The sequence below is a fragment of the Pongo abelii genome, chromosome 3, assembly GCF_028885655.2.
Source record: "Pongo abelii isolate AG06213 chromosome 3, NHGRI_mPonAbe1-v2.0_pri, whole genome shotgun sequence".
Taxonomy (NCBI): domain Eukaryota; kingdom Metazoa; phylum Chordata; class Mammalia; order Primates; family Hominidae; genus Pongo; species Pongo abelii.
Genome location: NC_071988.2, coordinates 167,436,421 through 167,453,811, shown reverse-complemented (window position 1 = coordinate 167,453,811; position 17,391 = coordinate 167,436,421). Strand labels below are relative to the sequence as shown.

Sequence of the window (17,391 nt, the reverse complement as noted above, 5' to 3'; positions counted from 1 at the left end):
CTGCAATAAAGACAGGTTTATCTGGCCTCATAAGATTAAGATGGAAGAACCAGAATAGCACTACAAAGTTATCTGTGAACTGCTAGTTAATTCCACACATTTCTGAGATATTTTTTCAAAGATTCTCTAAAATCTTAGTAAGTAGGCACTTTGTCATAACTAGAATTTCTCTGTGGGAGTTTGCTATTATCTTTGTTTACCATACATAAAGATTATTAACATCCAATGTAGTACTCTCAAAATGAGAATCCCTCAGTAAGGGCAGAAGATTAAGAAGTCTGAAAAGTGGGGACCAATATAAATATTGGTTGGTGAGATATTTTGAAATTATCTTAAAGCATCTATGCCCATTACCCTAAAAACTAGGAGGCTTTTGTGTCTGCATTGCCAATAAACTGTGAGACAAAGGTGTAATGTAACATGAAATTTTAAAAGTATTTACTCATTCTCCACAAAATTGTTGCACTTTAACCACCAAGACAAGTTGTTTTTAGCAGGAGGGTTGGTTCAAATTACCTAGTTCACCACTGTGGGACATTCTCATTCCACCTAAACTGGCTTGTTTAATTCCTGCTGGTCAAACATATCTAAATTGTTTTACAATGCACAATTTCAAAAACAATTTCAGAACCAAGTCAAATTGTTCAAGAAATCAAATGAACATCTAATATACAGACAACAAATAAATATGATCTCTTTCTTAAAGTACATTTTGATAGGCTGGGCATGGTAGCCCATGCCTGTAGTCCCAGCACTTTGGTAGGCCAAGGTGGGAGGACTGCTTGAGCCCAGGAGTTCGAGACCAGCCTGGGCAACATAATGAGACCCCATCTCTACAAAAAACTTCTAAAAAAAATTAGCCAAGGATGATGTTGGAGGCATGATATTGGAGCCAAGCATGATGTTGGAGGCATGATATTGGAGCCAAGCATGATGTTGGAGCTATGATCACCACTGCATTCCAGCCTGGGTGACAAGAGTGAGACTAAAAATAAAATAGCTGGGCACAGTGGTTCATGCCTGTAATCCCAGCACTTTGGGAGGCCAAGATGGGTGGATCACTTGAGGTCAGGAGTTCAAGACCAGCCTGGCCGACATGGTGAAACCCCGTCTCTATTAAAAATACAAAAATTAGCTGGGTATGGTAGTGCACGCCTGTAATCCCAGCTACTCGGGAGGCTGAGGCAGGAGAACTACATGAACCCAGGAGGCAGAGGTTGCAGTGAGCCGAGATCGCGCCACTGCACTCCAGCCTGGGCGACTGAGCAAGACTGTCTCAAAAAATAAATTAAAAAAATAAAAAATAAAAATAAATAAAATATATTTTGGTATTGAGATGGCTGGGTTTACAGTCACTCCGAGAAACTCAATAAAAAGTATCTGAAGGAAGTGAGACTTGCCTATACAAAGACTAATGAAATACCTAAGAGGCAGAATTTTGAAACGTGATAATTATAGTTGATACGACAACAAAACAGGGAATTCACTTTAAACTATTTAAGCAGAAGGACTACTAAAAGAAAAAGGAGCAAACTCACTAGTAGTTCTTCCTATGAATATTTCTATCCTGGGATCCAGAGCAAGATTCTTGCCAAAGTAAAAATCTTATATTATTTTCTTAAAATACATAGCCTTGGTTCAAATGTCATGGCAATTTTTTCAATTTAACAAAACTAATATTTGCCATGAAAACTCATTTAAAATTCATCCAAATATTGTGAAAAAAGTCCCCATTCAATTGCAAACTATTTAGACTTTTTTTTTAAAAAAAACAGAATACAGAGAATTTGTAAAAATATTTACGAGAAAACACACAAAAAAGACTGACCTACTCGAAATGCTAGTGGTTTTCCTTTATTTGATTGTTCTTGTTCTCTGTGGTAAAGTAATACTTTCTGAAGAAGCACCTGGGCTAACTCCTTTTTCCTGCTGTGAGTTGATTCTACAAGAGTTATGGCCTCTGCTAAACAGGCCCTTTGCCCTTGGATTAAACCAGTATAAAGTTTATCCACAAATCTTTGCTCTTTATCAGAAAGTCCTTCTGTGTGGTCCTTTAAGGTTGTTTGTACACATAATTTTCTCTTTAAACCATCTGACAGCAGCATCCACTTTGTACAATGGAGTCCAAGAGAATTAAATGGCTGAGCACATGGGATTCCTGATCCGAGATGTGTACTTGAGTGAAAGATGAAGTGGTAACATCGGAAAGGTGCTCTTAAAAGGCCTTTTAGGAAGTGCTGGTGAGGATGTGGTAGCAGCATGGACATATTCGTTTTATTTGTAACTGAAGAAAACACTGGATGCGTTTTGGCTCAATGTGATTTGTGACCTCCCTAGAAGAAAGAAAAACAAGTTAGCCAGTTCGATATATAACTAAAATACTGAAGTGGTAAAATTTGAAAGCCTAGTGTTTCCCCCATATTCTAAACCACACATAATCAGAGTCTTTGGTAGTACAAATGGGTGAAAGTTTTCTTACTAAATAAACTTAAAAGAGAAGACTCCCTCCATGGCCACAGTTAATATTCAGAGTAACCCAAATAATGGAACTACTACTGTACTGCGAAGTGGAATTTACATTAACATTTTCTTCTAATAAAAACAATATATAAAATACCACTAGGGTAGAAATTTTATGTTATGCTTTCTCTTACATTCATCTTAACAGTTTCCTCAGGTCAATACACCAGATTCTGAAGCTCATACAAAAGGTTAAAAAAAAATGAATCTCTCTGATGCTGGCCTTGTATTCACTCTCTACAAAAAGAAACGTGATTACTAGGGTGGGCACTTCAGGTGTAAGGTTAGATACATGTTTGTATTCAATAGACTCATCCTTGAACACAGATGTATGCAAAGAGTAGCCTAACTTAAAGCACACAAACAAGCCATAAGTGAACTGTAGGAGTTGTGTAGTAACCAGATCAGCGTATCGCAAAGCATAGTCAGAGCCACCTGGGTGCTTATTTAAAATGCACATTCCCAGCCCCACTAATAAGATTCCCTGTAGATTCACACTAAAGTTTGAACCACTACGAAATTAGATAAGGATTTTTTTTTTTTTTTTTTTTTTTGAGACAGAGTCTCGCTCTGTCACCCATGCTGGAGTGCAGTGGCGTCATCTCGGCTCACTGCAAGCTCTGCCTCCCGGGTTCACGCCATTCTCCTGCCTCAGCCTCCCGAGTAGCTGGGACTACAGGTGCCTGCAACCACACCTGGCTAATTTTTTGTATTTTTAGTAGAGACCGGGTTTCACTGTGTTAGCCAGGACGGTCTCGATCTCCTGACCTTGTGATCCACCCACCTCGGCCTACCAAAGTGCTAGGATTACAGGCGTGAGCCACCGCGACCCGCCATAAGGATCTTTTTTATGATGATATACTGATATTCTCTACTTCAAACTGTATTAAAAAATGAAAGTTGACATGGTATGCTGGTCAGGGCAGTGCAGAGGTTATGAGCCACTGTCACTATGAATCTCTGCCACTTAAGCCAAAATAACCTTAGGCAAGTTACTTGACCACTCTGTGCCTCAGCTTCCTCTTAAGTAAAGAGAATAGGTAAGAAAGCAGAGTGGTTATGAGAGCAAAATGACAATTCTTGTAAAAAGCTTAGAACAGTGTCCACCATGGAGTAAGAGCTCAATTAACCTTAGCTTTTATTTTAATTACACCAAGTTATGAAACATTGGTAATAATTCTTCCAGTAGCAAACTAAAATTTACAGTTATATATAACTCACCCAGTTTGGGTTTATGAGTATTTGTAAATTTTGGTTGATTTTCAAGCACCTTGTGGCATGATGGAATAAATTATTGCTCCAAGGTATACCTCTAAATGGTACTTCAAGGCCGACGAACATGAAATTAATTTTAGCTTCTTAATATTCTATTAGAGAAAAAAGAATAGTTTAAGATTTTTAAACTGGTAGAACTATAAGTGCTCATCAGTTTTCCAAAAACAACAACTTTTTCTCTGTGGGGCGGTGGGCGCAGGGGCATTATAATGTCTATTTGTACAAAATTAGCCTTATTCTAAAAGGACAATTAAAATGTATAAAAGTGTTTCTAAAAAACAATTTTAAAAGATCTAATGTCACCTTTCACACAAACACACAAAAAGACATTTAAAACAAAACTTTAAGAGGGAGTCTACTTTGGAAGCTCTCTTTCAATACCACCTTTAAGCACAATTCTCATCAACACCACTACCACTACCAATAGACTGGAATCCCACAGGCAAGAACTGTATTTTTATTCAACCACTATTTTCTAAGAACATACTACTTTTCAGGTCCCATGATAGGTGATAAGAGTAATGGTTACTATAGCAATGGTACTGATGGTGATGACAATAGTATTTGATTATGTTCCAGCCATTATACCATAACCTTCTATTAATATATTAGTTCCCTACGGCTGCTGTAACAAATTACCATAATTACTGTAACAGAATTAGTTACTTAATTACATTGCAAAGACTCTTTTTCCAAATAGGGCCACATTCACAGGTTCCAGGGATTAGGATGTGGACATATCTTTTTGAAGGCCATCATTCAACCTGCTACACTTTCTTAGGTACAATGCCTCATTAATTATCTGATCTTAAATAACCTAATCCTAGCACTTCAAGAGCTCACAGAATAAAATACGTCACATCAAAGAAAGAACAAAGTGCCATGGGAACAGACAAGATTACAGGAGCTCACTCTCCTTGGGGAATTCAAGTCATAGAGGAGTTGAAGTCAAGACCGAGTCTGAAATAACAAAAATGTTGAAGAAGGTTGAGGCAGGCTTTCCAGTCTGAGGACTTAAATGTGCAAAATCAGAGTTGGGACTTGGTCTCTTCCCTGTCATCTCAGAGAAAATTAAGAAATTCATTAAGGCAGAAGCCTAAGGTATATGGAACTACTGATAGGAGATGAGGCTGGACCAGAGGTAAACTGAGGTCAAGAAATTAAATTTTGTCTTGTGGGCAGTGGACAAATGACAGAGACCTTTATGGAGGTGACATAATCAACTTTGCTTTTGAAGAGATAACTCTAGAAGCAGTGACATGAAGTCAAGAGTGATGAGACTTTTAAACAGTCCAGTTCAGGAAGCCTAGCAAGGAACCAAAGGAGATGATGAGGACCTAGACTGAGGCAAGGTATTAAGGAATGGAAAAGAAAAGCCTAATTTAAGACCTTCTTGACCTATCCTATCTTATTAGAATCCTCAGAGTTTGACGTGGAGCCTGGCACACTGCAATTGCTTAGATAAAAAGAAAAAAAGAGGTGCTGTTGATCTGAACTTATTTCATTCCCCAAATGCCTGGCACATTAGAGTCTACAAGCCACTTTCAGATATTTTATTTCATTTTATTCTCCAGTTAATTCCATGAGGGCAGTACAACAGTTATTATTTTCATTTAACAGAAGGGGGAAAGAACACTGAGAGAGCTAAGTGATCACAGTCATAGCCAGTGGCAGGGCCAAGATTCAAACCCAGGTTGTTTGACTCTCTATGGCAGGCATTACTTAATAAATTATATTAAAATAACAAAGAAGTCCTTTGGCTAAAAGGGAAGTAGATACTAGTAACTCTGCCCAACTTCTGAGGTGAGTAAGAAGTATTTTCAGTTGCAGTGATGCTGGTGGCATGAGGAGGAACCAAAGAACAGACAGAGGAAATCTGCAGGATAGAAAACATTCTTATTACCAAATCTAGTCCTATTGTCCCATAGGGAAGATGTTGTCATATATAGTCTAAGAGCAAATTAGAACTATTTAAAATATGCTCCTTAATTAACAAGTCTTACCATGACTACCTCCTATTACCAAACAAGCTGTGTTCAAAAAAAGAGTGACAGAGGTGGTCAGGGTCGGAGCAGGATAGCAGAATACAAGGCTTCACCAATCATTTTCTACCTGGTTTTAACTTTGTATCACTCAAAGAGGCACAGAAGAGGTAGGAAAAACTGTTTTGAATCCCCAACACCACCCCTCTCCCATTCCCTGGCAGCAGTGGCATGATGCAGAGAGCATTTCTGTGTGCTGGGGAGAGGGAGAACATAGGAATTTTGAGGCACCGAACTCAGTGCCGCCCAGTTATAGCAGAAAGCAAAACTGAAAAACTCAGCTGGCACCACACACAGAAGGAACTATTAACCATTAAACCAGCCAGAGAGGGATGGCTGTTCCCAGAGCTTGAAACTTGAGTTTCCTGAGCTCACAGAAGCCTAGCCACTGTGGGTTAAAGCGCTCTAGTGTCTCAATTAAACTTTAATGGCAGTCTAGGCCACAAGGACTGCAACTCCCAGGCAAGTCCTAGGGTTGAACTGAGCCCAGAGCCAGTGGACTAGGGGGTTTCGGGGAGGGGGAACACAACCCAGTGAGACACCAGCTGGAGCAGCAAAAGGAGTGTTGGCATCACTCCTTTCCTAATCCCAGGCTGCATAGCTCATGGCTACAAAAGAGACACCTTCCTTCTGCTTGAGGAAAGGAAAGGGAAGAGCGGGGAGGACTTTATCTTGCATCTTGGATATCCTCAGTCACAGCAGGATGGGGCACCAGTTAGAGTCATGAGGTCCCCCTTCCAGGCCCTAGCTCCTGAACGACATTTCTAGACACACCCTGGGCCAGAAGGGAACTTGCTGCATTGAAGAAAAGGAGCCAGTCCTAGCAGGATTCATCACCTGCTGACTGAAGAGCCCTTGGGCCCAGCAGCAATACCAAGGTACTACATAGAGGGCCTCGGGTGAGACTCTGAAACTTGCTGGCTTCAGGTAGGACTCAGCACATTCCCAGCTGCAGTAGGTACAGGGCAAGACTCCTCCTGCTTGAGAAAAGCAAAGGGAAAAGTAAAGAGGAATTTGTCTGGCATGTTAGGTACCAGCCTGGCCACAGTGGGGTAGAGAAACAAATGGGCTCTTTGGGTCCCCAGTTCCAGGACTTGGCTCTTGGATGGCATTTCTGGACCTGCCGTGGGCCAGAGGGGAGCCCACTGCCCTGAAGGGTAAGTCCCTGATCAGCCAGCATCACCACAAGCTGACCAAAGAGCCCCTGGACCTTAAGGGAGCATCAGCAGTAGTCTGGTAGCACTCTTCATGGGCCTGTGGCAGTGAGGTCGTGGGGTGAGGCTCCTCTGCCTTTGGAAAAGGGAGGAAAGAATGGGAAGGATGCTGCCTTGTGGTCTGAACACCAGCTTAGCCACAGTAGAACACAGCATCACGTAGATTTCCAGTTTTTGACTCCAGGTTTTTACTCCTGGATGGCATCTCTGGACTTACCTGGAGCCTGGGGGAACTTACCATCCTCAAAGGAAGGACATAAGCCTGTCTGGCTTTGCCACTTGCTGACTGTACAGCCCTAGGAATCTGAGTGAACGTAAGTGATAGTCAGGTAGTTACAGTGGCCCTTTGGTGAAACCCAGTGCTGTGTTGGACTCAGGTCTGACCCAGTACAGTTACAGTGGTGGTGACCACAGGGTTGCTTGTATAACCCTATCCCCAGCTCCAGGTGGCTCAAAACAGACAGAGACTCTGTTTGGGAGAAAGTATGGGAAGAGAACAAGAGTCTCTGCCTGATAATCCAGAGAATTCTTCAGGATCTTATCCAAGATCACCAAGGTAGTACCTCTATGAATCTGCAAGGACCATAGTGTTACTGGGCTTGGGGTGCCCCAAAATGCAGATATGGCTTAGATCAGAACACCCAAGCCCTTTCAAATATTTGGAAAGCACTCCCAAGAAGGACAGGTACAAACAAGCCCAGACTACAAAGACTCCAATAAATACCTAACTCCTTAATGTCCAGATACAGACAAACATCTGTAAGTATCAAGACCACCCAGGAAAACATGACCTCACCAAATAAACTAAATAAGGCACCAGGCACCAATCCTGGAGAAATAGAGATATGTGATCTTTCAGACAGAGAATTCAAAATAGCTGTTTTGAGGAAACTCAAAGAAATTCAAGACACGACTGAGTGTGGCAGCTCACATATGTAATCCCAGCACTTTGGGAGGCCGAGCTGGGCAGATCACTTGAAGTCAGGAGTTTGAGACCAGCCTGGCCAACATGGTGAAACCCCGTCTCTACTAAAAACACAAAAATTAGCCAGGTGTGGTGGTGGGTACTGTAATCCCAGCTACTTGGGAGGCTGATACAAGAGAATCACTTGAACCTGGGAGGCAGAGGTTGCAGTGAGCTGAGATCGCACCACTGCACTCCAGCCTGGGTGACAGAACAAACTCCATCTCAGAAAACAAAAAAAAAAGAAAAAGAAAAAGAAATTCAAGATACCACAAGAAAGGATTCAGAATTCTATCAAATAAATTTAACAAGGAGATTAAATGCAACTGGCATACTGAAGAATGCATCAGAGTCTCCTAAGACAGAATTGATCAAGCAGAAGAAAGAATTAGTGAGCTTGGGCCAGGCATGATGGCCCATACCTGTAATCTCAGCACTTTGGGAGGCCAAGGCATACAGATCCCTTGAACCCAGTTCGAGACCAGCTGGGCAACATGGCAAAACCCCACCTCTACAAAAAATAAAAAAATTAGCTGGGTGTGATGGCTGTAGTCCCAGTTACTCAGGAGGCTGAGGTGACAGGATTGCTTGAGCTTGGGAGGTAGGGGCTGCAGCAAGTCCTGATCACACCACTACACTCCAGCCTGGGTGACAGAGCAAGACCCCTGTCTCAAAAAAAAAAAAAAAAAAAAAATAGTGAGCTGAAGACAGGCTATTTGAAAATACACAGTGAGGGAAGACAAAAGAGAAAAGAATAAAAAACAATGAAGCATGCCTCCAGGATTTAGAAAATAGCCTCAAAAGGGCAAATCTAAGAGCTATTGGCCTTAAAGAGGAAAAGAGGAAGTAGAGAAAGAGATGGGTAAAAAGTTTATTCAAAGAAATAACAGAGAACTTCCCAAACATAGGGAAAGATATCAATAGTCAAGTACAAGAAGGTTACAGATCACCAAGCAGATTTAATCCAAAGACTACCTCAAGGCACTTAATCATCAAACTCCCAAATGTCAAGGATAAAGAATGAATCCTAAAAGCAGCACAAGAAAAAGAAACAAACAACATACAATGGAGCTCCAATATGACTGGAAGCAGGCTTTTCAGTGGAAACTTTATAGGCTAGGAGAGAATGGCATAACCTACTTAAAGTGCTGAAGGGAAAAAAACAAATGTACACTAGAATAGTATATCCAGTGAAAATATCCTCCAAACATGAAGGAGAAATACTTTCCCAGACAAACAAAAGCAGAGAAATTTCTCAACACCAAACCTTTCCTACAAGAAATGCTAAAGAGAACACTTCAGCGAGAAAGAAAAGGACATTAGTGAGCAATAAGAAATCATCTGAAGGTACAAACTCACTGGTAATAGAAAGTAAACAAAAGAATATTGTACCTGTGGTGTATAAACTACTGTTAAGTATAAAGACTAAACAATGAACCAATCAAAAATAATAACTACAATAACTTTTCAAGACAGTAATATATGAACAGAAACAACAAAAAATTAAAAAGCCAGGGATTAAGGTAAGGCAGAGTCTTTATTAGTTTTCTATTCACTTGTTTATGTAAACAGTGTTGTTATCAGCTTAAAATAATGGGTGATAAGATAGTAAGATAAGATAGCAAGTCTTACAGTAATCTCAAACCAAAAAATATACAACAGATACACAAAAAATAAAAAGCAAGAAACTAAATCATATCAGCAGAGAAAATCACCTTCACTAAAATGAAGACAGGAAAGAAAGAAGTGAAGACCAGAAAACAAATAACAAAATGGCAAGAATAAGTGTTTACTTATTAATAATAACATTCAATGTAAATTGATTAAACCCCCCAGTCAAAAAACATAGAGTGGTGGAATGGATAAAAAAAATAAAAGACCCAATGATCTGTTGCCTATAGGAAGCCCACTTCACTTATAAAGACAAACACAGACTGAAAATAAAGGCATGGAAAAAGTTATTCCATGCCAATGGAAACCAAAAAAGAACAGGAGTAGTTAAAATTGTATCAGACAAATAGATTTCAAGACAAAAACTGTAAGAAGAGACAAGGAGGGTCACCAGATAGTGATAAAGCAGTCAATTCAGCAAGAGTATACAACAATTTTAAATCTACATGCACCCAACCTTGGAGCACCCAGATATACAAAGCAAATATTATTAGAGATAGAGAGATAGAACCCAATACAATAATAGCTAGAGACTTCAACACCCCACTTTCAGTATTGGACATATCTTGCAGACAAAAAATTAATAACAAAACATTGGACTTAATCTGCACTACAGACCAAATGGACCTAATAGGTATTTACAGAACATTTCATCCAATGGCTGCGGAAAACACATTCTTCTCTTTGGTACATGGATCATTCTCAAGAATAGACTACATGTTAGCTCACAAAACAAGTCCTGAAACATTCAAAAAACTGAAATAAGATCAAACATCTTCTCTAACCACATTGGAATAAAACTAGAAATCAATAACAAGAGGAATAGTGGAAACTATACAAATATATGGAAATTAAACAATATGTTCCTGAATGAACACTGGGTCAATGAAGAAATTAAGGACATTGAAAACTGTCTTGAAACAAATAATAATGGAAACACATCATACCAAAACCTATGGGATACAGCAAAAGCAGTACTAAGAGGCAAGTTTATAGCTATACGTGCCTACATTAAAAAAGAAGAAAAACTTCAAATAAACAATGCATCTTTTTTTTTTTGGAGACGGAGTTTTGCTCTTGTTGCCCAGGCTGGAGTGCAATGGTGCAATCTCGGCTCACCACAACCTCCGCCTCCCGGGTTCAAGCGATTCTGCTGCCTCAGCCTCCCAAGTAGCTGGGATTACAGACATGTGCTGCCACGCCTGGCTAATTTTGTTTTTTTTAGTAGAGATAGGATTTCTCCATGTTGGTCAGTCTGGTGTCAAACTCCCGACCTCACGTGATCCACCCACCTCAGCCTCCCAAAGTGCTGGAATTACAGGTGTTAGCCACCGCACCCGGCCTAAACAATGCATCTTAAAGAACTAGAAAATCAAGAGCAAGCTAAACTAAGGAAAAAAGACAGATGATCCAAATAAATAAAAGCAGAGATGAAAAAGGAGACATTACAACTGACACTGCAGAAATCCAAAGTCTCCTTAGTGCTTATTATGAGCAAGTATATGCCAATAAATTGAAAACATCTAGAAGAAATGGATAAATTCCTAGACATATATAACCTACCAACATTGAACAATGAAGAAATCAAAAACCTGAACATACCAATAACAAGTAATGAAATTGAAGCTGTAATAAAAAGTCTAATAGAGAAAAGCCTAGGACCTGATGGCTTCACTGCTGAATTCTATCAAACATTTAAAGAACTAATACCAATCTTACTGAAACTATTCTGAAAAACAGAGGAAAAGGGAGTATTTCCAAATTCATTATATGAGGCCAGTATTACTCTGATACCCAAACCAAAGACATTCCAAAAAAAAAGTACCTAGAGGCTTGATATGGTGTGGCTCTGTGCCCCCACCCAAATCTCACCTTGTAGCTCCCATAATTCCCACATATTACGGGAGGCACCCAGTGGGAAATGACTGAATTATGGGGGTGGGTCTTTCCTGTGCCGTTCTCCTGATAGTGAATGAGTCTCACAAGATCTGATGGTTTTAAAAACAGGAGTCTCCCTGCACAAGTTCTCTTTCTGCCTGCCACCATCCACGTAAGATGGGACTTGCTCCTTCTTGCCTTCTGCCATGACTGTGAAGCCTCCCCAGCCATGTGGAACTGTAAGTCCAATTAAACCTCTTTCTTTTTAAAATTGCTCAGTCTCAGGTATGTCTTTGTCAGCAACATGAAAACGAACTAATACAAGGCTAGTATTCTTTTGAATACTAAATAAAAAAGAATACCTCTAGTATTCTTTTTTTTTTTGGTATGTCATTAGTTTTGGTATCAGAATAATACTGGCCTTATACAATGAATTTTGATAACTATTGAGGCAAAAGTCCTCAATAAAATACTAGCAAACTGAATTCAACAATACATTAAAAAGATCATTAATCATGACCATGTACCCTGGGGTACAAGGGTGGTTCAACATATACAAATCCCATCCTGGCTAACACGGTGAAACCCTGTCTCTACTAAAAATACAAAAAATTAGCCAGGCGTGGTGGTGGGCGCCTGTAGTCCCAGCTACTCGGGAGGCTGAGGCAGGAGAAAGGCGTGAACCCAGGAGGGGGAGCTTGCAGTGAGCTGAGATCGTGCCACTGCACTCCAGCCTGGGCGACAGCGAGACTCTGTCTCAAAAAACAAACAAACAAACAAAAAATATATATATACAAATCAATCAATGTGATACATCATATCAACGGAATGGAAGGCAAAAACCATATGCGCATTTCAATTGACGCTGAAAAAGCATCTGATAAAATTCAACATTCCTTCAATGTTTATATGTCATTTAAATCCACGAGACCAGATTACTAAAAAAGGATTCAAGATTAAGAGGAAGTGTGACACCTTTTTCAAAAATGTTAAACACACATTGACACCCTCCCCATACACATACACACACACACAGAATAACTATATATATCGATGTGTATATAACTTCATCTACAGAGGAGTGGTATTATGGTGCTTTTATGTTGTTTTTTGGCTGACCATATATTTCTGTTTTTTTAAAAACAGCATATGTTACTATGATAGGCAGAATAATGGCCTCCCAAACATGTCCATGTCCGAGTCCCTGGAACCTATGCATATGTTATGTTATATGGCAAATAGGGAATTAAAGTTGCAGATGGAACTAAAGTTGCTAATCAGCTGACAAGGTAAAAAGATTATCTTAGATTATCCAGGTGGACCCAATGTAATCACCAATGTCCTCTAATATGAAAGTGGGAGGTAGAAATGAATAGCAGAGTGACATCATGTGAGGATTCAATCCACTCTTCAGGTCTTTGAAGTTGAAGTAAAAGGGCCATGAACCAAGGAATGAGGACAATGTATAGAAGATGGTAAAGGCAAGGAAACTGATTCTCTTCTAGATCCTCCAGGATGGAACAAAGATCTACTGACACCTTGATTTTACCCTCGTGAGACCAGTGTCAGACTTCTGACCAATAGAACTGTAAGATAATAAATTTGTGTTAAGACACTAAGTTTGTGGTAATCTGTTACTGGAGCCATAGGAAACTAATACAGTTCTATGGTAAGAAAAAGTAACCAAAAAAATCTTTTTTAAAAGATAAAATTCAGAATTTTTAAAATTTAATAAGAAATGCCTAATAACTACTCATGATTTAATTATTACCTTTGCCATAACCTGTAACTTGCTTCCTTTTGCATTTAGATTTCTTTCTAACATCAGAGTCAAATTTGATGAATCCTTAATTTTACCAGTTATTGTGACTATCAGTGTTACATTCAATGCATTTATATGTCAGTTTCTAAATTAGACATAAAGCCAGCATATATACTAAAAAAATTTAGTAAAAAGAATTATGTGCAAGGTGAAATAAGCAATAATCACATTTTACCGTTTCTTCCATGCACAGATATTTTATCAGAATCATGTTAAATTTGAAGTTCAAAAGTAGTCTGAAATAATATGATATATATGAGATAGTAACCATTTTTGAGCATGGTAGATTTTTTTAAACTATATATATGCTATAATAAAAATTAGGTGTCTGCAGTGCATGTCCTTCACATTTTTGCTGACAAATGCCTACTCAGTTCAAATAGCACCTCCTCAGAGATACATCTTCCCCCACCGTCTCCAGGCAGTTAAATGTTCTATTCAATGCTCCACAGTCTTTTGTTCCCATCTCAAAAATAGTATTTGTCTTCTTGTTTTCTAATTTATCTATTTATAGACCGCTCCTTACCAATTCTCACTGCTCAACTCAACTGATTCTCCCAGAAAAAGGGCATATTTCCTCAGAAACTATCACAGTGCCTGGCACACAGTAACCTTCCAATTTTTTTTTTAGGTTCATGAGTATATAGTCCATCTACTCTATGTTAATCTACTAAACTATAAAGAAAAGTTTGGGTAACAATCTTAACCTGTGTGACTGAAGGACCTTTACTAAAACATTTTGGCTTCTAAGTTTCCTGTTTTGAATCAAGGCATCTTTGACAAGCAACCAACCTTCCAAACAGAAAAACGGTAAGATAAGCTTGCAAGGAATCAAAACTCAGTAACAAAAGCTTTACTACATGAAATTATGTCCATTTATAATAATGTAAGCAAATATTCTCTAAATATTCTAGATTGCTTTAACATTTAAAACAGTGGTTTCTTATAACAATTTAATTGCAATCTTTCTCAGAAAATCCACACCAACTGTCTGATAAGCTTATGATTTATACTGCAGGTTTTATCATAATTAGGATTACAGTACTCTGCCTTCTGATGCCAATACAAATCTTAAAAGGACTTTAAGTGAAAAGAAAGAACGAGAAAAAGGATGATACCATCTTACTCCAGTTCTTTTGCCAAAACCAAAAAGCTATCCAGATGTATGTAATTCTGGATTTGACAGCCTCAAACTTCTTCCCAGGGGACTAATTTTCTTGCTTCCCCCCAACTCTTTGGAGCATCTGAATGGCAAGCAGCAGCTGCTACCTTCTACTGAGTGTTTATCATGTGTGAGGCATCGTGCACGCATTTTTTCAGCTAATCCTCACAACAATCTTACAGTGGATGACATCCTATTTTAAAGGTGAGGCTCAACAGCATAAGGCTGATTCACCAAGGCCTCAGAACTAGTGGCAGAACCTGGAAAAAACTATGGATTTCACAAATCCAGATTTATATGGTGTCAACTCTAGAGAAAATAAAATAATCCTGTATATCTGAATACGCCTGATTATGGCTGGCTATTTATCTTTTTATTTATTTATTTTTTGCTTAGGCCAAAATGAAAAATTAGTTTCTATTTCCTGTGCTAAGTTTTTATCAGTAGGAGATCTCGATGTGTTAGGTGACAGAACAGACCACATTTTAAAATGTTTTCTGCTCCACAGACAATAATTCACTCCTGATAACTAAGTTCATAATATATTTAACCCCATGAATTTATCCAATCAACCAGATTTTAAAGCAGCCCATAAATTTTTTAAGAGCCAATATAACTCAGCCTTGTATGAGCAGCTTTCTACCTTTATATACTGTCACAGGCAGAACAGACTAATTCCACTAAAATGGCAAAATTATGTAAGTAGAGAGAAGGATTATTTCCTACCTGCTCATGTAACTCAGCATCTTTTCCTGCTTTCTCATAGGAAGAAATCAAAGAACTAGATCAATAATCGAATCAGCTTTGGGCCCTAGGTTTTTGTGGGGCCATGTCTCAGTCCACCCAAGGTCCCCTCGGATTGCCCAGAGAGGCACTCGGACCTGGAGCTGTGAGCAGAATGAATACCTTCCAAGACCAGAGTGGCAGCTCCAGTAATAGACAATCCCTTTTGAGGGGTAGTGATGCATGGAGGGACTTGGAGTTTGCTATTGGTGGAGTTCTCCAGGCTGAACAGCAAATTAAAGATAACTTGCGAGAGGTCAAAGCTCAGATTCACAGTTGCATAACCCATCACCTGGAACGTCTTAGAAGCCATGAGGTGTGACTAAATGAACAGGTGGACCTCATCTATCAGCTTAAAGAGGAGACACTTCAACAGCAGGCTCAGCAGCCCTACTGGTTATCAGGCCAGTTCAATTGCCTTATTCATCAACTGGAGTGTACCCAAAACAAAGATCTAGCCAATCAAGAATCTGTGTGCCTGGAGAGACTGGGCAGTTTGACCCTTAAGTATGAAGATTCAAATGTCCTACTCTTTGAAGCTGACACAACTGCTCTGTGCCAGACCATCACCACATTTAGGTGTCTCAAAACAATTCAAATTCCTGAGCATTTGATGGCTTATGCTAGTTCATCAAATATCGGGCCCTTCCTGGAGGAGAGGCTATATCCCAATGCCAGAGCAGGAGTCAGCATCCAGTATTGCAGCTATCCCTCTCAGCAAATGGCTCCTTGGAAGCAAACCTGCCAGTGGTCATTAGGCTCCTTACATACCCAGCACCAACCCCCAGGACTGGCTCACCAAAAAGCAGACCTTGGAGAATAGTCAGACTTCTTCCAGAGCCTGCAATTTCTTTAGTAATGTCTGGGGAAACCTAAAGGGCTTAGAGAACTTGCTCCTCAAGAGTCAGCAACAGGAAGTTCCTGAAAAACCAAGTTATCAAAAGTGTAACAGCCATTCCACTGCTAGTTCTTTCTCCATTGAAATGGAAAAGGTTGAAGATCTAGAGCTTCCTGATCAAGATGAGATGAACCTATCAGATTGGCTAGTGACTCCCCAGGAATCCCATAAGCTGAGGAAGCCCGAGAATGGTAGTCATGAAACCAGTGAGAAGTTTAAGCTCTTGTTCCAGTCCTATAATGTGAATGATTGGTTTGTCAAGACTGACTCCTGTACCAACTGTCAGGGAAACCAGTCCAAAGGTATGGAGTTGGAAAACGTGGGCAATCTGAAGTGCCTGCATGACCACTTGGGGGCCAAGAAACCATTGTACACCCCCAGCATGGTTACAGAGGATTGGCTTGTCCAGAACCATCAGGACCCATGAAAGGTAGAGGAGGTGTGCAGAGCTAATGAGCCCTGCACAAGCTTTGCAGAGTGCATGTATGATGAGAATTGTGAGGAGAAGGCTCTGTATAAGTGGCTTCTGAACAAAGAAGGAAAGGATAAAAATAGGATGCCCATGGAACCCAAACCTGAGCCTGAGAAACATAAAGATTCCCTGAATATGTGGCTCTGTCCTTCTAGTAAAGAAGTAATAGAACTAAAGCACCAAAGTCAATGGTTTCTTCTAGAATTGCTGGTTCCTTCTAGAATTGTTGATTCCTTCCAAGTCATAAAGAACAGCACCTTGTCAGAGTGGCTTATCAGGCCCCCATACAAGAAGTAAGTCCTAAGAAAGTGCCTAATACTGAAGACAAAGCTGGCAAACAAAAGCTAAAAAGCCCCATGAGCACTTCCTGGTGTTCCTTTAACACAGCTGACTGGGTCCTGCTCGGAAAGAAGATAGGCAACCTCAGTCAGCTATCCTCTGGAGAAGACAAGTGGCTGCTTCGAAAGAAGGCCTAGGAAGTATTACTTAATTCACCTCTACAGGAGGAATATAACTTCCCCCCAGACCATTATGGCCTCCCTGCAGTTTGTGATCTCTTTGCCTGTACGCAGCTTAAAGTTGATAAAAAGAAGTGGTTATATCGAACTCCTCTACAGATGTGAAGGAATGGACAAGAGTTGAGCAGCCTTTCTGCTGATTATCACACATCATGAGCTGAGTGACTGTGGC

The 17,391-nt window shown here is 39.8% G+C and overlaps 1 protein-coding gene and 1 pseudogene across 2 annotated transcripts in view; one reads left to right on the top strand and one right to left on the bottom strand.

Annotated features, from left to right (window-relative positions):
* The window catches only part of MMAA (metabolism of cobalamin associated A), a 41,779-nt gene that overhangs the window by 18,623 nt on the left and 5,765 nt on the right, over positions 1–17,391 (bottom strand). Inside the window, exons 2-3 of one of the 2 annotated variants that reach the window (XM_054554535.2) lie at positions 3,742–3,887; positions 1,829–2,333 (exon numbers count right to left, since the gene is read on the bottom strand). In XM_054554535.2, the coding sequence (XP_054410510.1) occupies positions 1,829–2,267 (439 nt within the window). In that variant the 5' untranslated portion in view covers positions 2,268–2,333; positions 3,742–3,887. The remainder of the gene's footprint in view (positions 1–1,828; positions 2,334–3,741; positions 3,888–17,391) is intronic. The other variant, XM_002815182.6, reaches the window with a different exon arrangement.
* On the top strand, positions 15,422–17,324 carry LOC100432857 (nuclear receptor coactivator 4-like; annotated as a pseudogene).